The 22,443-nt window shown below is 39.4% G+C and overlaps 1 protein-coding gene across 1 annotated transcript; it reads right to left on the reverse strand.

The window, feature by feature from the left end:
* Window positions 1-1,570: 1,570 nt before the first annotated feature.
* gtf3c4 (general transcription factor IIIC, polypeptide 4) lies at window positions 1,571-22,383 on the reverse strand. The gene is made up of 5 exons (XM_048559181.1): window positions 22,087-22,383; window positions 17,579-19,393; window positions 8,512-8,642; window positions 7,072-7,160; window positions 1,571-4,075 (listed from the first exon to the last, which is right to left on the reverse strand). The coding sequence occupies exons 1-5, from the start codon at window positions 22,363-22,365 to the stop codon at window positions 4,011-4,013; spliced, it is 2,379 nt and encodes a 792-aa protein (XP_048415138.1). The 5' UTR covers window positions 22,366-22,383; the 3' UTR covers window positions 1,571-4,010.
* Between the last annotated feature and the right edge of the window lie 60 nt (window positions 22,384-22,443).

Below are 22,443 nucleotides of genomic sequence, written 5' to 3' on the forward strand. Positions count from 1 at the left end.
TATTGTTTCCAACTCAGGTGAGATGATACTTATCTGCATAGAACAATCTAGTTGATAATCCTATCTGAAGCCAGCAATAGTTTACCATTGTCCTGGCTGGAATCTCAGAGATTGAGAAATCAAGGGAGCTTTGTCCATCTGTACCCATTTTATTTTGTGTAAAACTGGCAATTAAGAACCGCCATTGATCTTACAGATTTTTTTTGTATTGTAATTTCTATAATGATCCAATTTAGGAGTCAATTAAACAAAATTTGAGACATGACAGTAAAACAAATAAATGGGAATGAAAAATTACCATACTACCCAAAATGAATTACATTTATAATAGATAAACAAAAATATTATAGATTTTCCTAATAAAATTAACAATTACATAAACTACAGTCAATGTACTTGAACTACCAAATCACAACAGGAATGGGAAATTGCAAATAAAGGTCAGGATAGAGGAAATCTCTTTGAATTGTCGATGAAAGAAGTTGCAGAGAATCCTCTGATCTCCCAAATTTTTGTTTAGCAGTAAAGCAGATTCATACCTGAAGTTGCTTTATAAACAATCACCGTGCAGGCCTTCACCATAGGTTACCACTGGACGGACTAACAATTGAGTATTTGACTTTTGAGTATTTTGAGATTCTCCTTTGAACTATTTGACCAGTGCTATTCTGTTATTGTGCTCAGCTGGAAGTGCCTGGTGAGAACTTTTACTGATAAATTATTCTTTCGAAGAGTTGAGGAAGTGCTGAAGCAAAAGCATCATAATTAACCCCCAAAGCAAAATGCCCAGAACAGTGTCATAACAAACATCAGCTTTTTACTGGAATCACAAAGAGTCAAAGATTTCCCAGCCAGGTTCAGCACTCTAGAACATCCACAAAAGAACTTGCAGAGTTCTCCTGTTGCAAAAATTCCCATTGGTTTAATCAGATTGAAACCATCTTACTATGTAATCAATTTTTTTCAGGTCCTGTAACCAAACCATTCAGCTTAGAGGAAAAAAGCTCCTTTACAATATTCCGTTTCTCAATGAATAGTTAGAGAGGCTTTTCCACCATTTCGGCGTCAACTGCTATCTTTACAGCAATCATCAAGTACACACAGTTCTATACAATTTACACTAAAGTTTACACAAAGAACAAATTTTGTTTCATTTATTGATCTAAAAATACAATTAAGTTCAGTCTTCTATTTTATACAAAATTTACTGTGTGGTGGCAATTTCACAGTAATCCGGAGACTTAGAGTAATATTTGGGGTCCAGGGTTCAAGTTCTACAATGATTGATAGTAACGTTTGAATTCTGTAAAATCTGGAGTTAAAAGATGGCAAACATGAAATCATTGTCGATCGTCATTTTAAAAAATTGGTCCATTAATATTCTTCACAGAAGGAAATCTGACATTTGGTGCATTATTCCCACGAGAGTCAAAGGTGCCAAAAATCAAGTTTGCACTGTCCCATAAGTCATCACAGAGTGGGCAATATGACCAAATGAATCCTTAAAATGGTAAAAGTACCTGAATGTGACTACTAAGATAAAAGAAACACATCAAGTTTCATCAATGAATAAGAATACAAAACATATTTATTTTAATAAACTGATCCTCCGTGGCAATAACAATTAATTACTAAAATGCAAACTTAAACTATACGTCCTTTTAAAGCCAAACACATTCACTCACACATAGGATAGACACGGCAAATGAGACAAACTTTTTTTTCCAGAAATATCATCGGTGAAAATGATAGGAGAAAAATACCAAAGTCTATGGATCAGATTTCAAACCCCAAAAGGGGTAGATTGAGGACTTTTTTTTAAAAACTTTTTTTTTGCTACGATACTGTATTGTCAATTGCAGTATTCCTTAGGTTGGACCTGAGTTAGCAGTTCCTTTTCTAATTTATCTTGCTTGCAGGGTTTGGAGGTCTGCTTCATGATAACTGTCCATCTTCTCAGTTCTGTGAAAATCTACCACTTACAAGCTATCCATGCGTTGTTGTCAGGCAATTGTCTTTTTCCTTCCAAAGTCCCTGGGTACCAGTGTGCGTCACAGAAGTATCAAATCCAACGTTTCAACTAATTACGTGTGTAAACAATAATTGGCCACACAGTTCCACAGTTTCTTTGAACTACAAATAAAACCAATCATCCAAACTCCCTTTTTCCAGTTCTGAATTCCAAATAAAACATGCGCTCACTTCACATTACCTGTGACTCCAGATCCACAGCAGCTAGAAAAATTAGAGATTCCACTGTTCCTTCACTGGTGTTGGGTCAGAAGTCTTGAACTTTCTACAACACAAGGACTGCAGCACTTCAAGGCAGCAGATTATCATCTTCAAGGGCAATTAGGAATGGGCAATAAATATAGCCAGTATCTTTCATGTTCCATGAATGAATAAAAATGATAGGTTCGAGCTTTTATTTGGAAACTCAATCGGCATAGTTTAGCCTGTTGGAAACGCTTGCTTTCCAACAACTATAGAGTCTGTCCTAAATTATTGTTTCTCTTTAAAAAGAAAACATTTTTCTTTTTGTTTAACTGATTGAAGGAATACTTTTTTCCTCAAATAACTGTATTTAGCTGTTGGCTAACATCAGAGCAGCAGGACCAACCAGGTGAGAAGTGTGAAGTTACCTAAATGCATGATATTGGCTTTAGAAGTCGATGGTTGTTGCAGGCATATTACAGTGAAGAAAAGATAAATGCTCAGTACTTTTTCCTTCCAAAAGGAAGGACTTCATGATTTGTATTTCATTATTTAAAATTAATAGCATTAAGTACATGCAAGCTGTCAACATCTGACGTACAATAATGAAACCGTGCAACTTAATAGCCTGTGCCACACTTAAAATAAAAAAAGTGCCCAAGACATTTTCATTTATATTTCACAAGATGGAAAATTTTATCCAAACAGTAACAGATTTATTGAGAAAACAATTCTTATTGTACAAAAAAGTAGTTTCACTTTTAAGTTGCGTTCACAAATGTACGCAATAGATGTAGTCGTTAAACAAAATTTAAACAAAGCTTTAAAACTGAAAACATACATTAAACAAAGAAAAAAACAGAGAAAGTCTAAGTAACAGTCCGAAACTAGTGACCAACCCACCTTTAATGACGGATACCAATTCTCTGAAGGCCAGTAGCATGTTAGTGTATTTCATTTCTCCCAGCCTAAACTTTAAATACAGGGACACTTTACATTATGGTTGCTACTTGCCGAGCTCTAATACAAATCCACACTCCCCACTCCACTCCACTCAGCAACCCACATTTTGGGACTTGAATAATTGCATTGTAAGCCTGATATTTTTGGCATTCATCCGTGTTCAGAGACTTACATTGGAAAAAGTCTAACTACCCTAGCTGCTCTGGATATACGACACGAATCACACATTACTTTGCCATTAGAGGTTTTGAGTAATGTAAAATTTCATTTTCACGTTGTTCCCACAGGCAACCTTAGAGTCTTGTTTAACTGGTTTTGCAAATGCAAATATAGGCAAGTGTTCATCAGAAAATTGTGACACAGGTTAACTTTTAGATAGTTACTTCAATTCATCAAGTGAAAACTTGATCTAGACAGGCATGAACAGCAGCAGTTTGAAGAGATTTTGCCTATTATTCCTTCACTTTCTATGCTGACCATTATGTTCTCACTCTTATTCTCAGACTGAAATAATAATTTACATTCATTCCTACTCCTGAAGAATGAAGAAAAGTAAATAAGAAAGCTTAACATACAGTCCTCTCCATTGCCCTTGGAATTCATGATCATGATGTTGGTGGAAAGGTGCTAAGAATCCTCGAGGTTTTCCTTTAGTGTTTCATAGAACACAAAGCTGCATCTTTGAATGTCTCTAATTATAAGACAATACCACTATTGAATAAACACAATACCCCCCCAACAGAGGAGTCAATATCTTAAGTCTCATCTTCCCAATGCTAAACTTAAGATACAGATGTGCACTCTGATCCTTTGTTCAATGGCTTGAAGGCTTGTCAGAAGAGAGGAGAGTCACAGTACGTACAAGGACTCTGTAGCAGGCGCTTTATCCAATCAGGATCTGGAATATGAGAAACACACTTTCAATAAAAGGTCAATTAAAATGAAGCATCACACCACTAAATAAATTTTGAAATAGAGTGAAATCTGGTTTTGGTTTTCAAACACTGGTGGATATTGAATCTGGGTTATAATGTTTACTTGCCTGAATCCACCACAGTCAGAATATTTCCCATTAAAGTGGTACAATTGACAATGTTCATTGGTGAAGTATGGACAATTATATTGGACAGTATGTGCATGAATTCAGGTCTTAAGTAAAAAAAAGTAAAAGAGCTCACATGCAGTGAGGATACACAAATGTTGTGCATCACCACTTTATTTATACAATGCACTGCATTAATGTTCTTCTGTTTGCTTTTTAACAATAATGTGAAAATTTGCAGAATTTCATTAGTCAGATAATTCAAGATTAATATTAATGTTTACATTAATTACCAGCTGAAGATTCATTTTGTTTCAAATGGTTTCAGTTATTACTAGTGAAAATTTTCTAGTCATTATTATGTTGCTCTGTGTGGACTGATTGTTTAATTTCGTACATTGCAACCGCAACCTTGCTTCAAAATGCACTTAATTAGTTATAAATTGCTTTGGGATATCCTGAGGACATGAAAGGCACTATATAAATGCAAATCTTTTTATCCTTTGTTCCAAAGCAAGACCGTCAATAGTAGATTAATGGTTATTCAGGTCATTATATAGAATATTAATAAGAAGGACTTCCAGGTAATGTTGTCAGGAGTGTCTAACAGTCACAATAATTTGTTATATACAATGCATCTTGGAATGTGATGAAAGCTGTTAAACTAGCGTATGCCAGATAACAAAGTGTGAAGTTGGATGAACACAGCAGGCCAAGCAGCATCTTAGGAGCACAAAAGCTGACGTTTCGAGCCTAGACCCTTCATCAGAAATGGGGGAGGGGAAGAGGGTTCTGAAATAAATAGGGAGAGAGGGGGAGGCAGGTCGAAGATGGATGAAGGAGAAGATAGGTGGACAGGAGACAGAGAAGTTAAAGAGGCGGGGATGGAGGCAGTAAAGGTGAGTGTAGGTGGGGAGGTAGGGAAGAGATAGGTCAGTCCAGGGAGGACAGACAGTTCAAAGGGGCTGGATGAGGTTAGTAGGTAGGAAATAGGGGTGCGGCTTGAGGTGGGAGGAGAGGATAGGTGAGAGGAAGAACAGGTTAGGGAGGCAGGGATGAGCTGGGTTGGTTTTGGGATGCGGTAGGATGAGGGGAGATTTTGAAGCTTTTAAAATCCACATTTATACCATTGGGCTGCAGGGTTCCCAAGCGGAATATGAGTTGCTGTTCCTGCAACCTTTGTGTGGCATCGTTGTGGCACTGCAGGAAACCCAGGATGGACATGTCGTCTGAGGAAGGGGAGGGGGAGTTAAAATGATTCACGACTGGGAGGTGCAGTTGTTTATTGCGAATCGAGTGTCAGTGTTCTGCAAAGCAGTCCCCAAGCCTCCGCTTGGTTTCCCCAATGTAGAGGAGGCCACAACAGGTACAGCGGATGCAGTATACCACATTAGCAGATGTGCAAGTGAACCACTGCTTGATGTGGAAAGTCTTCTTGGGGCCTGGGATGGCATTGAGGGAGGAGGTGTGGGGGTAGGTGTAGCACTTCCTCCGGTTGCAGGGAAAAGTGCCTGGTGTGGTGGGGTTGGAGGGGAGTGTGGTGTGGACAAGGGAGTTGCACAGAGAGTGGTCCCTCCAGAAAGCAGAGAAGGGTGGGGAGGGAAAAATGTCTTTGGTGGTGGTGTCAGATTGTAGATGGCGAAAGTGTCGGTGGATGATGCGTGGAACTGGAGGTTGGTGGGATGGTATGTGAGGACGAGGGGGATTCTTTTTTGGTTGTTATTGCGGGGACGGGGTGTGAGGGATGAGTTGCAGGAAGTGCGGGAAACACAGTCGAGGGTGTTCTCGACCACAGCAAGGGGAATGTTGCGGTCCTTGAAAATTGAGGACATCTGAGATGTATGGGAGTGGAATGCCTCATCCTGGGAGCAAATGCGGTGGAGGCGAAGGAATTGGGAATAGGGGATGGAATTTTTGCAGGAAGGTGGGTGGGAGGAGGTGTATTCTAGGTAGCTGTGGGAGTCGGTGGGCTTGAAATGGACATCAGTTTCTAGGTGGTTGCCTGAGGTGGAGACAGGGAGGTCCAGGAAGGTGAGGGAGGTGTTAAAGATAGTCCAGCTGAACTTAAGGTTAGGGTGGAAGGTGTTGGTGAACTGGATGAAGTGTTCGAGCTCCTCCTGGGAGCACAAGGCGGCGGTGATACAGTCACCAATGTAACGGAGTAAGAGGTGGGGCTTAGGGCCAGTGTCGGTACTGAAGCGGGATTGTCCACGTAACCTACAAACAGGCAGGCATTGCTTGGGCCCATGCAGTGCCCATGGCCACCCACTTTGTCTGTTGGAAGTGGGAGGAATTGAAAGAGAACTTGTTGAGGGTGAGGACGAGTTCGGCTAAGCGGGTGAGGGTGTCAGCGGAGGGGGACTGGTCAGCCTGCGGGACAGGAAGAAGCAGAGGGCCTTTTGACTCATGGTTAGAGAATTAAGTGTGGAGGCGAAGGCGTGGAAAAACTGCTCAATGTCCAAATGTGACTGGTATTTGTTGATGTGTGGGTGGAGGGGGACAAGGGGAGCCCTTTACTGAGCTCTGACCATTCGTCTCGACGGCAGTTGGAGATGAAATAGCATATGCTTTTTCTTTCTGGCTGTAGTTCAATTTGTATATTGGAGACTGAAATGTGATGAGAAAAGTTCTGCTTCCAACTGCAACACATTTGTTTTCCTGTAAGAAGAACAGCACTACACCACTCCTCTATCTTTAAGTTCATTACATTACAAGCGTTCTCTGGTCAATTGTGGACTGACACCCAGTGACAAAGTTTAAATTCATGTATCTACATTTATGACTTTCAAAAATGGGAGGCTTTAAAATCAGTTCTGTTGACAGTTTTGAAATTTTATTTACAAGCAGCTCACCTGAGGGTAAGTGCTGTCGAGCAATGCTGTCTTGTAGCAGACATCTGCGATAGGTCAGACTCTGACAAGCATGGTACGTTAGAACACATCTGTAAATCATAAGTTGTATCATCAAGACTGTCCCTTGCATGTACATTGATTACACCTTTAACTCTGCTCCAGCTCAGAAAGCAGACAAGATCTCAGTTTAACATGTCATATGAAAAACAGTGCCTCCAACAGTGCAAAGTTCCTTCAGTGTTACACTAAAGCACCAGCCTAAATTTCATGTTAGAGTCCCAGGAGCAGGACCTCTTACATAGGTGGCCGCAGCAACAACAAAAAAATGTTCAAGACCATCACGGGCTTAATAGTTTACTTGATAGGAGACCCAGCCACGAGACTCAATATCCATTTTCCTTTACCAGTGAGGGTGCATTATATAAAATAGACTTTAGCAACTCAAAATTACTTCAAAAGCTGCTCCTAGACCCTCATCAAGTAATGTCACCCTGACCTGAACATTTCATTTCACTGTCATTGGGTCAAATATCTGGAATCCATCATGGGAGTACCATGAGTTCAAGTGCTGCAGCTCAGTAAGATCAGCACCACCTCTCGAGCCAACTACTGGATTGTCATCTACATAGCCTTGTCTGAAACCATTGTTTTAAAATCCTAATTTATAGTGCAAAAAAGTGTGCATGTCAAAAACCTTAACTGGATTGCTAAGAAATTATAGGAATAGAGCTAAATTTCTATGAAAACATTTTTCAAAAAGATAGTAATTTGTTCTATCATTCTTATTATAAAACTGATTAAAATTGATAAATTATACTCTATAAGCTATAGGTGGACTAAAGGAGGAAATATTCTAATAGACGTGTAATAATTGTATAAATGGTCATGAACATCTTAACCTTGGTCTAAGTATTATAACTAGCTCAGAAATTCTAGCTTCAGTTATATAAAAACTATTTTCCACATTCCAGTACTGAATTTTGGATTGTTCCATGTTTTAGTCAGATAGTTTGGACTGTGGGTGGTTCAGGTCAAATGAGGTCAAACGCCTGGTGAGACTGCAGAGAGCAGTGCACAAAACCAGTGATTTGACTGAAGCCACACTGCAGCAGCACACCAAATTGTCTAAGTGGGTTATTAAAAATTTCAATTATGTTAACAAGTCTAATTTCAGGTAGCTATTCTAGTAACAAGGGACAATTAAACATTAGCTCTGAGGTGGAGGGGAGAAAAATGCAATCTCTGGTCCTTTACAAGTATAGTCTAATCAACAAACACAACAGAATGAAGTTGCCATAAAACAGAGCTACATATCTAGCTGAAAGTGTTGCAATTGAACTGTGGATTTTAACACATGAATAACATATGCACAAGAGGCAAAGGTTAGTGGGTTACCCTTATGGGATAGATCCAGTGTCTCCAGCAGCTGATTGTGCTTACCTGTGCCAAATGTGCCCATTGGAGCAGACAGCCTTGCGTCGATCAGTAAATGGTAGAACCTCTTTACAAAGAGAACAGTGTTCAGGAAAGGTCTGTTTAGTCAATTTCTTCAAATTGTGAGAAATCAGGACCTACACCCAAAGGTTGAGGGGGCATGAGGCAGTGTGGAGGTAGAGAAAGCATGCAGGAGAGAGCAAACATGGGCAAGAGAGCACAAGACAGAGTGCATGTGCATGGAACAGACAGATAGAGCGCACAAGACAGCAAACATGAGCATGCAAGACAGAGACAGCATGAACATGAGCACGAGCACATGAGTGTGCGTGAATGTGAGAGAGCAAACAGTAGCATGCAAGAAAGAGGGCTCGCAAGAGACAGCAAGAATGAACACAAGACAGCAAGCCACACATACAGTGGGAGAGCAGGGAGTTGGTCGGGGGGGGTGAAAAGAGTTGGAAAGGGGGAAGAGAAGAGACAGAAAATGAGGTTAAGTACTTTACACAAAAATAGAAACCCTTACAAAACACAATTTTAATATTTCAGATTCATTGATTTCCTTCAAGCAGCTCCAATAAATCAATCCCTTTCCCCATGCTGTCCAAGAGTTTCCACTTCGACAGCCATCAGGGATCTAGGTGCAAACTACAATAAAGATTACCCCTGTAATGGGTTGGGATGTTTCTTCACAAATGGGGAGGGAGGAGGTAGGGCTGGGGATGATAAGTGGGATGGTGATAGGTCAGTGCAGGTAGGGAGTGGTGGGGATTGGTCAGTGGGATGGATAAGTGGGAGAGAAGATGGACAGGTTGTGTTGGGTTAAGGAGGATCGGTGGTGCTGGAGAAAGGTAGTGGGGTGGTGATAGGTTGGATACAGGTAGGGGTAGTGGGGATGGGTTGACAGGAAGGGTAGGGCGGATAGGTGAAGAAAGTGATGGACAGGTTGTGTCAGATCAAGGAAGTGGGGATGAGAAGAAGGCTTGGACGTGGGATGAGGCTAGGGGATGGGGATATTTTAAAACTGGTGAAATCCATGTTTAGGCCATTGGGCTGTAGGCTCGTGAGGTGTAATACGAGATGTTGATCCTCCAGTTTACAGGTGGTGTCGTTGTGACACTGGAGGTGGCCCAGGAGGAACATGTCGGGGGGGGGGGAGGAGAAGAGAGTTAAAATGGTTGACGACTGGAAGGTGTTGTTTGTTGCGCACAGAGCGCAGATACTCCACCAAACAGTCTCTGAGTCTACTGTATCTGCTGTTCCCAATGTGGCCTCCTCTACATTGGTGAGACCAAGCTTAGACTCAGATTGTTATATAAAGCATCTAAGCACAACAAATGTCAACACCTTCCGGATGTCAACCATTTTAACTGCAACTCCCTGGGTGCATGTCCATCCTGGGCCTCCTCCAGCATCAAAATGACACCACACACAAGCTGGAGGAGCAACACCTCATATTTCGCCTTAGGAGCCAATGGCCCAATGGCCTAAACATGGATTTCACCAGTTTCAGAATCTCCCCACCCCCAGCCTCATCCCACCTCTAAGCCTTCCTCTCACACTGTCTCCTTAACCTGACACTACCTGTCCCACGTCTCTCCCACCTACCCAACCCACTGACCAATCCCCACTACCCCTACCTGCACTCACCTATCACCATCCCACCTAACTTCCCCAGCCCCACCCCTCCTTCCACAATTTATTTTCCAGCTCCCTTCCCCCTCCCCATTTCTGAAGAAGGTTCCTGATATTGTTCACAATATTTCCAAAAGTGGGTTACCTGGTGCAGTTCTATAAATATAACTAAAAGAGTTATCATAAAAAGTAGTGTTTTAACAAGTGACTCATTTGCCAATTTTAAATAAATGCAAATGAATTTCAGAAAAAAAAATCTACAAAACCAAACATTGGTATATATTAGATATTTTTAAATCAAACTAAGGAAAACTTTAAAAGCTATTAAGACATGATTATTACTATTCCTATACCAAAAACCACAATTTGAGAGGAAATGAGTGCAATTTCTGGAAGGGCACTTTAAGGATTAACTCAATCCAAGCATCATGGATGACTTCTCATGCATGTTTGTTTTTTTTTAAAGCAGCATAATGGATCATAGAAACTCACTGTGAGCTGGACAGAATCAGTGTTCAAAATCCCTTGATATTTTCTACCTGTATGGCTGATTAGGTACGGAAAAATACTGTATTGAGACAGCAAATACAACCTACAGGGAAATCCAGGCCACTGTATTTAAAGGACAGCAATAATGGCATTAAATTACAAAAAGCTCAGATTTAACATTTTATAACTGCATGATTGCCTTTTTCTATTTATTAGGAGAATCCTGTTAAACTTGTCATTGGAAAATAGATAATAGGCATAGAAGCAACAGAACAATCCAAGTTGTATTAGTTGCATTGTATAATTAACATAACTAATACCTCGCTCTTATTGTCAAAACTATGTACCGTTATCATTGGCAAAAAATGCAAGCACACCAATGGCTTAATCAATAGATCAGTTAATCAGGATTGGTGTACATTATTAACAATGGAATTGTGCAGGAGTACTAACATCACAGTTCAAAAAGAACATGAGAAAGGTACACACCTAGATCCACACCACAGGCACGAAGAAAATGAAGATTTAAATCAAAATCTGAAGAAATTCAGTATGTAAACAAGAATGTATCTGAACAGATTTCAAATCTGGTTAATCTCTCTGATTTTAACTTAGAAATCTGAGATGCAAAGTGGAACCAAAGTCGCAGATATTCTGCACAAGTCAAGGCTCATGCTGGGCCATAGTAGGGACAGCGTCTCTAACCCATGGTGTCCCTGGGTGGGAATACTTGAACAATATTTGAAGCAAAAATGTCAAGAGTGCGAGGTTTGGACTGTATGATCTTCCTTAAAACAAGTTGTAAGCAATATGATTTAAATCAAGGTGAATTTGTACGGACTTAAAATGACAGTTGATAATAAGCTTATGGAATGTGATGAATCTCATTCTATTAGACATAATGGAAGTCATGCCAGCATGATCTTCATTCATAGGGAGTAACAAGAACTGGCTCAAGATTCACAGTCACAGGAGGTATAGCTCATCATTTACTTATGAATCATAAGTAAGGGAAGAGGTCAAAGAGTCACAACAAACTGACTAGAAAGTACATGTTTAAGTTAAACCAGGTCATGCTGAGATGGAAATGCTTGTGAGCTTGAAGATGTGACAAAGGATTTCAGATTCTGCAATTAACAGAAGGCACTGGCAAAAACAGACCAGCCAACCCGTGAGATGGGATACTTTCTCTATTTTTATGAAGCAAAGTGCTGTTAGGGTAAAAATGGGCAATCAAATCATGATTCCCATCATCAGATTTTAATACCTGGGGACCTTTCATGGATGAATGATTTTAAATAAAGGAAGTGCACAGACTTAAAATGGCCACAGTGATCATCTGAGCATAACCTGAGCAAGTTCATGAAACAATCAATAAGCCCCAGAATGAACTGGGGGAAAAAAAACGTGTGATCAAAGAAACTAAAATCAGTTTCTCAGGTCCTTATGTCTTTAATTATACCTTTCTGGAAATTTCACATCTTGGGATGAAAAGTACTTGCAGATTATCCACATTGTCGATTATTCAGTGTCAGACACAGGGGTACACAAGATTATTTCAGCCACGTGATTCTGGGCAAAGTAGAGAATAATGATGGACTCAACAGAATTGGAAGGCTTGTTCTATTACTCCACTTGTTTTCTCAGCCTCTCAGAAGGCAACACCCAGTGAAAAGTTAATAGTGATGGGATGTTTCTCCTAAGAACTCAAAAAATATCTACGGATTTTGCTACTTCTGAAGAGGAGTAAGCAATTAAACATGATCTCAGGTTAATTTAATATTGAGAATTCTAAGAATTTTTTTAAAAACTGCCTATTCTTAATCTTCCTTTTTATACTAGATGCCCTCCTTTTAAGCTTTATATCTGTGTTTGATGTTGTGTTGTTTACTTTTTTCTTGGGATAATTATATTATGAAATTCCTTTTATTTTCACTCAAGAAAGTTTTGAAATTGGCTGCATTAATTTGAACTACTGAATTGCACATTCAAATGCAGTGTAACATAGCTGTGCGCTAAAAAAGAACTGAAAATCTTTACTGTAGTGAAATCAGGGAAGTTAGAAAGACAGGAGGCGATTCGGTTCTCTTCACTGATAGGTAACAAAAAGAATTGGAGGTTTGTTGACAATGGTTACTTTGGATGTGTCTTTGTTGCTTGTAAAAATCAAACAACTAAGTAATGAACATCAGGCATATCTCAGTGTTTACAGGCATATTTTAAACACTTCAAAATAGTGTCCTTACTGACATTCTATCATCCAGCCTTCATTAATATCAATTTGTCTAAAATGCATTTGCCCATATCTTGCCCCACAATAAATGTGCCTCACCTTTGATCACCTACACAGACGCCCTTTGCCAAAAAGCATTTGATTTAAAGGACAACATTTCAATTTCTGCAACAATCAACTTGATAAGATGTGACAAAAACAAAGTTGCTGAAGAAGGTCAGCAGGTTTGGCAGCATCTGTGAAGGGAAAAGCAGAATTAACGTTCGTGGCCGGTGACCCTTGTCACCCTTTCCTCGTCCAGTGAAGAGTCAACGGACCGGAAACGTTAATTCTGCTTTTCCCTTCACAGATGCTGCCAGACCTGCTGACCTTCTCCAGCAACTTTGTTTTTGCTCCTTATTTACAGCATCCATAGATCTTTCAGCTTTTATTTGGATAAGATCTGAGTTTAGACTTCAGCTCAGCATCCATTAGCAGCTCAGGATTGCATATGGCCAGATTCAGCTCAATTGTGGCTGGGAAGTTAGAAGAGTTAGCTTTGGCTGTGTAATCCAGTTGAAAATATCCACACCTGAAAATCCTCTAGCAACATTTAAGAGGGAGGGAAAGATAAATAAAATGGGGCAAAACATTCCCAACTTAAATTTTTCATACCACGATTGGGGTCAAATATCACAAGCTGACAATTATAAAAATATACAAAAGTGTGTTTTAGCTAACTTGACATTTCTTATGCTGCTTGTGATTGTGGCTTTGAACACACAAAATATTCTGTTAGATTAATTGTGGATCTTCCATGGTATTGTTCACAAGAGAATCAGTTATGCTGTTTTGTTTATTCTTTCATGGATTTAGGCATCACTGACAAAATTTCACCAGCTGCCATTGTGAGCTTTGAACTTCTGATTGCTAGTGCATGGCTACACCTCTTATTCTCCCAAAGGACAAGGAGCATTCATTATACAATATAATGACCAACTTCTAAAGTGAGGCTGCTGTCATTGAGCCTAAATAAATCTAACTGCTGTTAAGTAAATGTTGGATTGTTTTATCCAATGGGAAATTGTCAAACATCAGGCATAGTGACACACAGTGAAAAGTAGGGAGCTGGATCAATCCTAATGTGTTTTACATGTTAAATGACAGCTATTGTTTTATAGTTTTGTTACCAAGATGACAGAAATCTTGATTAAACTGTGAATGACCTCTAAGCATAATGAACAAATTCTGGTGTTTGCACCCAATTAATTTTTACCTATGTGTGATATCAGGAGTTTCAGAACTTTGAAAGTGAAGTGCATTGATAAAATAACTTTGGAATTTCACTTTAATTTTGAGTGAAAGAGAAGGACCCAGGTTCAAACTAATAAAAGATTATGAATAATATCAGGACTTTTCCCATACTCAAAAGAGGATGGAAAATATGGAATAGATTTTCTGTTAGATCAGTGGAAACTCAAAATCTAGAATATTCATGTATTAAACACTGCTCCAGATTAGAGTGCTTCTTCCTCACTAAGGAAATAAAGTGCCCCCATTAAATATGCCCAACATGTACATGCATGTAATTTAATCGGTGACATCCTGCCACTGGTGAACCACAGACTGTCATGAAAAGTCTGTGTAACTCTTGATGCACTGCCATGTTCTTTTAAATAGCAGCAAACCAGAAGTTGTTTTTGCTGTATTTTAAGGTCATCATCTATGAAAAGTTGAATAGTCTCTTCCACAAAATTAAAAGAAGAGTCCGTGATTGGTTACATGCAGCACATAAAGGGACAGTCATTTCATGGAGATCTGAGTTAGAAAAATGCTCCAAAAGTTGCACACATGCACAGAACTTCCCCTCTATGCTACCACTGGCCATAAATGCAGCCATAACCAGAAAAAATGCCATTAGAAAATGCTCAAATGTTGCTCATCTACAATTACCTTACACATAGGTACAAACTTAATGACAAAAGAGGCATAACATATCTTTCAGATATATTAGCATACATTTTTCAGTCAATAGCAATCTAATCATTCAGTTTACTGATAGTGACCCAGACTTTTAGCAGGCTTTTGAAGGCAATTCATCAGGAATCTAACAAAATGTGGAGCCACATATTATCTTGGAACTTTAGGAGAAAGAGCAAGTTAATGCGTGTCACTCAAACCAATCGATCTGAAATATGCTAATCTAATACGCTAATGAAAAACACAGAATCTAAACTATGAAGTACAACTGAAAACATTTAATTCAGTGAAAACTTAGGTCAAGAAGTGTATTTGAGAGCAAAAGAAACACAAAAAAAGACAACTAAGAGAGAAACAGCAAAGAAAATTTGAATCTCCAATAATGATTTTAATTTAAAGGAATAAGACTCCACAATTTTAAATATAATGTTTTATTATTAAAGAGATGGTTTAGTATTAAGATACATCTCTCTTTTAAAAATTAACTCACATTTGATTTGACAAGCCCTAATCTTTCCCAGTGCCTTTAGTCTAGTGAGCAATCTTTCATGATTTTAAAGCTGGGTCTCTTGCCAAGATATAGGTATAGCAAAGCCTGTGTAGGTGCAGGGCAAATCAAACAACAATTACACGACTTCAGTATTTAATTGCACATGAGGACATCAGATGAAGCTGTCAGATTTCATCCCCTAATAACTGACTACCGACAGCCTCACTGTTCTTCTTACTACAAAATCTGGATAACACCCTCATTCTAGAGACAAAGTTTTAATGTTTAGAGTCACATAGTATAGTCATGTGTGTACTCATTAATTCACGAATTTCCAGAATTTCATTATGCAAACAAGGAGTAAATTTCTATGCAGTGAATGAAATATATAACTCATTGCTGCCATATCGAGAGCAATTTTAAAATGTCTTTTAGGTTTACACAGCCAAAGACCATTTTGTGGTACAAAATGAATGGCCATTCTCTAAAACTGGGAAGCTTTCATGTGCGCACAGCCTTCCAAAAGTTAGGAGGACTTGTCAGAATGCTTCAATTTGAAATGTCACATCCGCGGAAACTCTTGGCCTCAGTTTCACATGCAAAAAAAAAGTTCAATTTAGAAACTGAGGATTGCTCAAAGAAAGGCAAATGAAGGAACTTCTTCTCTCTCATCATGACATTGTTAGAATTTGTAGCAGGCTCATTAAATGCTGAAAACACACTAACACCTACAAGACAGCTATAAAATGGATGAGGAATCATTCTGATTTAAATGAATGACAGGTAGTTTGATTTTATTGAAATGTTTTTGTTCTCAAATCTTTAATCATCTCAACACATCCTTTCTCATCTACAAGAGGGTAATAATTTACTGCTTGCCATAGATGATCCTGCTCCCTAATTCTTTGACTTCACATCAAGGGAATCATTTTCAGAAGGCACTGTGACTAAAGGTTGATAAACATGTTTATATTCCAGAAGAAAGCTTCAAATAAATTCTGGATTCATCTGTAATGATCTTATATGGATATATGGAAAAAGTAATAAAAATCCTTCACTACTGAGAATGATAGAGTGACAGAGATGTTTCATACACATAGTTGAGATTAAGAATAACTATAAAGTGATAAAATAGTTAAGGATTAACACAAGCAAGTGTGATCCAAGACAAATTGAGTGAATTTAATTATTTTTTCCCTTTACAGCCATTATGTCTGCCTTGTACTTACATTGCATGTTAATTCGTCCACTGTGAAGTATTTCTATTTGTTACTTCTAAATTTCATTTGCCACCTGATTGCCCTAACTTGAAAACTTTGTTTTCATAGGGGATTGCACACAAGCAACTCAATAAAGATCTAGAAATATTTAATTCAATAGAGCAGCTGTATCTAGCCCAAGAAGATACATAAGTATTAAGGGGCAAAGCTTACTTAGAGCCATTTTCAATTGAATTGTTTGGTCAATTAAGTCTCAGTCACTACACTTGCTAGCGAGTTGGGATACTACCAAGAAGACTTCAGCAGGCTGGATGAGTTTTACTCATCTCCTACTTCTTGTTTTCACCTTTTTTCTCAGGATGCCAGCAATGCTAGTGAGGCTACATTTATCATCCATCATTTCATTCATTGAGATTATGGTGAACCTTATTTGTCAGGACTCATTAGAAACATAATGACAAATCACAGTGTACCATAGTGAGATTTGAGCTCTCAAGCCCTGGGTTGCCAGTACTGCGATTACTATCATGTTGCCATTGTTTGCTCTACTGCAAGTAATCAAGTTTAAGATATTTGGAAAGCAGCGAAGAATTTTATCTTCTTTTCCTGAAAAAAAAGTCTCGCTCATCAGTAATGGATAAAAATTACAAAAAAAAAATTGACAGGCAACATTTTGAGTTACTGACAGCACAGAATTTCTGTCAAAATTATTTTTAGTCTTAACTCAAAAAACCTCTTTAAAAAAAACTTAAATGTACATTTTCAGATCTTTCCAATGAAAAATAGAGGAATAAAAATACAAAGTGATATATTTAATGCACATGACAGAGCCATGAAGATCAATATCCACTTGCACAGATATATTCCAGTAGCATTCAACATCCCTTGCGATTCCTCCCTGTTGTAAGATGAAGCTACGATCTCCATTCTTTCCATTGGGAATCATAAGGGGCAGAGTTTCAATGGACTAAGTGACCACTGCAAACACAACTTTTGGTGAACAAGGGAAGGTGGAAGAGCAGAGAATTAAATTTAAAGAAGACCTACCTTGGCTGTCCGATCATCGTAGCTGGGGTCAGAGGTCAAGAAGTCACAAATGCCTCTAGTTGGAACACTGGTGTTCTCAGTAATCCAGGTGTGAAGGTACACTTCACCCAGAACTCGTTTCATATGTTCACGTGTCAGGTGGAGTTCCACTACTTCAATGTTAGTTTGAATTGCATTCAATTTCTTAGCAATCATCTCATGAATCTGTTCTTCGGTATTGCCATCTTTAGCACCCACTGTCAAATCCTCGCCTTGACTTCCAACCCCTCTGTTTGTTTCAGTACTCTCTGTACTGGTCTTTGCCTCATCTGGCTGTCGATTATTTTCGCTTAACAATGCAGAGTTGTCACAACGCAAAATTTTTGACTCACAATGATTTGGTCTCCAAAGTGCTTCAGTGGGTGCCTTTTGTAGGGTCTGAAACAGAATCTTCAAGAGAAAAAGTCTTAACCGCCACAAGTAATTAGATGGATTTGTCTGGAGTTTATGGTCTAGAGCTTCATCCAGCTCTGGAGGAATACGTTTTTCAGTCAACACTCTCCAGCGTACAAGGTCAAGTAAGTCCACTTGTTTGAACAAATTGTGAATGGAAGATTCTAAAATTTTAGAAGCTGCTTCTTCTGGCGTTTTTAAAGTTATAAACTGCACCTGGTATGTACGGCTAGCTGGATGGAGGCCATTATTTATACCTTCTGCTGTCACAAGAGCAAGGTATGCATTATTTGGGCTGAGACATATCCCATGAAGTCTCACTGTGCCAATTGATTCTGGTAATTTGATTAAGGTATGATCAAACTTTACTGCTACATCCGTGAAAAGAGGAGTCAGCTTTCGAATGGTTCCATCAACAGAGCAAGTGTAGAAACTTGCAGTTTGTTTGTTGGCTGTCAGAGACACAATGGGAAGAGTGTGGAGGCCTGTCACATGAGAATTGTGAACATTCAGTCCAGCTTTGGATATCAATAGTAAGCACCAGAAAACATAGGTTCCTCTGGCTGCAACAACCAAGCTGCAGCTGCACTTCTGGTAGGGATGGTAGAGCGAGATACATCTAATATTGTGTACAGGTAACTGATCCATCTCTTGCCAAAGAATTACTGGCTGTCGGAGAGTGAAGTAACCTTTCACTGCTTTCAAGTTCACTGGCAGAATCTTAACAGGTCCTGTAGAACTGCCAACAATCAACCCACTCATTTTGCGACTACCATGTTCGTATTCCCACCATGCCAGAACACTTGGGTCATTAATACCTGATTCAATGGTACTGCATGCAATGATAGAATCTTTGCCATGAAATGGGATTTGAAATTGCCATATAACAACATCACCATTTTCAAGCAGGACAGCTAACAGTACAGTGCCCACGTCTTCACACTCATTGTTGGCTTTTACACGTTGAGTGTTGCAGATACTCGACCATTCCATTCTAACAGGAGCCTGCATATAGTGTCTCCTTTGGAATTCAGAGAAATCCTTTAACTCCCCACCCAGATCTGCATCCAAATTCCCGTATTTGTTCTCATACAGCATCTCACCATATACCTCTGTAATATCCAAAGCTGGTGTCCACTGCAACCTGTTCACATTCACCTGGATGGAGAGTCTATTATCCAGTGTCAAAGATGCCAATAGACATCTTCCATTGAAGTCACAACCCAAAGGAGACCAGCTGGTAAATTTAAACCCTCGCAATGGTGACAAAGCACCTCCTTCAGGATTAAAGACCCTGTCCATCATTAGTGAATGACTTAGAGTTGGATCTTTTTTGCTCAGGAACTTGTCTTTGCAGCCACTTACTTCTGCCTGAGAGCCAACCTTAAAACACACAAAATATAAAAATTAGTATTTTCTTTCTGCATGACAACTATTATTTTTTGTTAAAATAGAGATCACATGAAAATAAGCATAATTTATGAGTCTATTGTTACTACCAAACCTTATCATGAGATAATTAGGAATTGGAAAATATCAGAGATTCAAGTCTCAAGTTCGTTTTGGGACTTGTTCATTGAAGTGTTAAAATGGAAATGTTTTCCCTTATTAAAGTAAAACCTATGTGCACTTCAGTTTGGAAATGATAATATTGAGTAAAATAACTTGCACCCCTCAAAGAGAAGAGGATAATACCAAACAGGAGACTGGACAAAATAAAGGTGTGAGGAAAGGGCTTGGAAAATAGTTGAAGGGTTGGGTTATAGAATCATAGAACTGAAACAGCATTGAAACAGACCCTTGGATCCGACTCGTCCGTGCTAACCAGATATTCTAAATTAAACTAGTCCCATTTGCCAGCAGTTGGCCCACATACCTCTAAATCTTTCCTATTCATGTACCCATCCAGATGCCTTTTAAATATTGCAATTGTACCAGCCTCCACCACTTCCTCTGGCAACCCATTCCATACATGCACCACCTTCTGCATGAAAAAGTTGTCCCTTAGGTCTCTTAAGTCTTGCCCCTCTCACCTTAAACCTATGCACTCTAGTTTTTGACGACTCCACCCCTGGGAAATGTCCTTATGTATTTACCCTATCCATGCTCCTCATGATTTCATAAGCCTCTATAAAGGTCACCCCTCAGCCTCTGACGCCCCAGGGAAAATCGCCCTAGTCTATTCAACCTCTCCCTATCAGTCACACCCTCAAACTCTGGCAACATCCTTGTAAATCTTTTCTGAACCCTTTCAAGTTTCATAACATCATTCGCATAGCATCAGAGTAGAACTGCATGCTGTATTCCAACAGGGGTCTAACTAACGTCATGTACAGCCACAACATGACCTCCCAACTCCTATACTCTCCCATGAACACTGACCAATAAAGGCAAGCATACCAAACATTTTCTTCACGATACTATCTACCTGCAACTCTACTTTCAAGGAACAATGAACATGAACTCCAAGGTCTCTTTGTTCAGCAACACTCCCCTAGACATTACCATTAAGTGTATAACTCCTGCCCTGATTTGCCTTTCCAAAATGCAGCATGTCACATTTATCTAAATTAAACTCTGTCTGCCACTCCTCAGTTCTTAGGACATTTTGAAAGAAAGTAGAACTGTAACGAGATAGTGTCTAAAAAAAAAGTAACATTTGACAGTGGAGCAGACAGCAAGCACTGAACCTATGTTGGAGACTTGGGGATGGAACACAAAGCTAGAAGTATTAAGGTGAATCATAAATGACAGAAGACTGAAATCTACAGAAACTTGGCTGGGATGGAAATGCTAGAGGTGTTAGTTTTAGGTTTCCACCTGTCAAGAAATCCAGTCTAGTGTCTGTCCAGATGAACTTAGACCTGCTGAATGTCTCCAAACAAGAAAAAGGAAGTCATAAGTAAAATCCTACATGTATACTGCAAATTGCATCTCCAATATATACCACCATAATGTTATTATATGAACAGCAATAGACCATACATTTCACATTTCAACAAAATCATTGATTGGCATTCTAATTCCATCCACATGTTTTGCTCCACATCCCTCAGTTAGCAAACATAAAGATCAGACTTAAAGTGACTAATTGAATGGGGATCTTATATTTGTTACAGTGTCTCTCATGCTTCTACCACCCACTGCCAAAAATTTAAACCTGCTGTTTAAATGACCTGGTTCTGATTTTTAAGGTGATGTGCCTTTGTATTAAGATTCTCTTGCTAATGAGAAATGTTTATTGCCATTTACCTAATTAATCCCTTTCAAAATCCAAAAACTTCAATCCACCCCTTACCCTATTATGGAGAATGGGAGCCTGGTCATGGATAATTGTTATAATTCAATCCTTGGAGAACTAGTAACATGCTGGTGAACCTGCACTTCACTCCTTTCAAGTCCAATGTCTCCTTTAGAAGATTTGATGCCCAGTTTAGTGTGATCTGAAATCTTAAGATAGATATCTATTTACAGTCATTCAAAATCAAGATCCTTTCCTCCAACTAACAACAATGAAAAACTGATAGGATTAATTCACACTGTTCTGGCATCTGGTTGAAGCACACAGGTAATCAAAGAGAGGGATAACCATAAAAAAACTTTCCTGCATCTAGTTCGGCAAAGCAAGTACAGTGGAAATAAAGTATTCTTGAACTAGCCACTAACCGCTGGAAAAAAGAGAACAAGTTTTGTCAACGTACTGCTAACTGTGTCATAAAAGTATTCAAACTTGTGATAGCACACAGTTCTTTGAAACAAAATTCAAATGACAAACAAAGCTGAGGCAATTTTCGACAACTGCCACTCAAACAGCATTCAATGTTCTCAATCGTTTGTCCTGTAGGAATTCAACTGGCAGTCCGAAATCTGGGGGCTACCACATTTCAAATCAGTGATCAAGTTCGATGAGGTTGGAAAATTGTCAGGTTTAAAAATGCTTTACAGGAGCTTTTCCTTAACAAAAAAACAGGATGATCAAGTGGTGCATCTGACAGGGGATGCATTAACTTATCTACACAGGAATCCAGGGAGCTGGTCGGGTGTTACTGATTTGTTCGTGTCACGAAGGGATTTACCTTGAGGGAGCAGCTCTGACTGGGTGCTGGGACCGAGGTCCTGTGGATCACCATGTCCAGTCCGTTGTTGTGGATGTCGCAGATCTGCTCCAGGACGTAGATGTTTTTGCCGGTGGTGATTGAAAGCCGGTTGTCCTCGGACCAACTGAGCGGCTCGGGCCCGCTCACCGGGTACTGCAGTTTAATACTGGGCTCCCGCTTGCTCGTCAGAATCGCCCTACCGCCGGCCGGACTGCCGGCGCTCTTCCTCTTCGCGGAGGCCGCTGACACCGCCGCCATCTTACCCAAGCCCCACCCCCCAACCCGCGGCTTCCGGAAATGACACTGTAACATCGCGACCGTCGATAATGAAAAGTC

The sequence above is a fragment of the Stegostoma tigrinum genome, chromosome 29, assembly GCF_030684315.1.
Source record: "Stegostoma tigrinum isolate sSteTig4 chromosome 29, sSteTig4.hap1, whole genome shotgun sequence".
In the NCBI taxonomy this organism is placed as follows: domain Eukaryota; kingdom Metazoa; phylum Chordata; class Chondrichthyes; order Orectolobiformes; family Stegostomatidae; genus Stegostoma; species Stegostoma tigrinum.

Coding starts and splice junctions, on each gene's coding strand:
- gtf3c4 (XM_048559181.1), bottom strand. CDS start 22,365: ATGGCGGCGGTGTCAGCGGCCTCCGCGAAGAGGAAGAGCGCCGGCAGT. Junction 8,643..17,578: donor ACGATGATCGGACAGCCAAG/GTAGGTCTTCTT, acceptor CTTTGGGTGTAG/GTCCTGATTTCTCACAATTT. Junction 4,076..7,071: donor TCGACAGCACTTACCCTCAG/GTGAGCTGCTTG, acceptor CTCATATTCCAG/ATCCTGATTGGATAAAGCGC.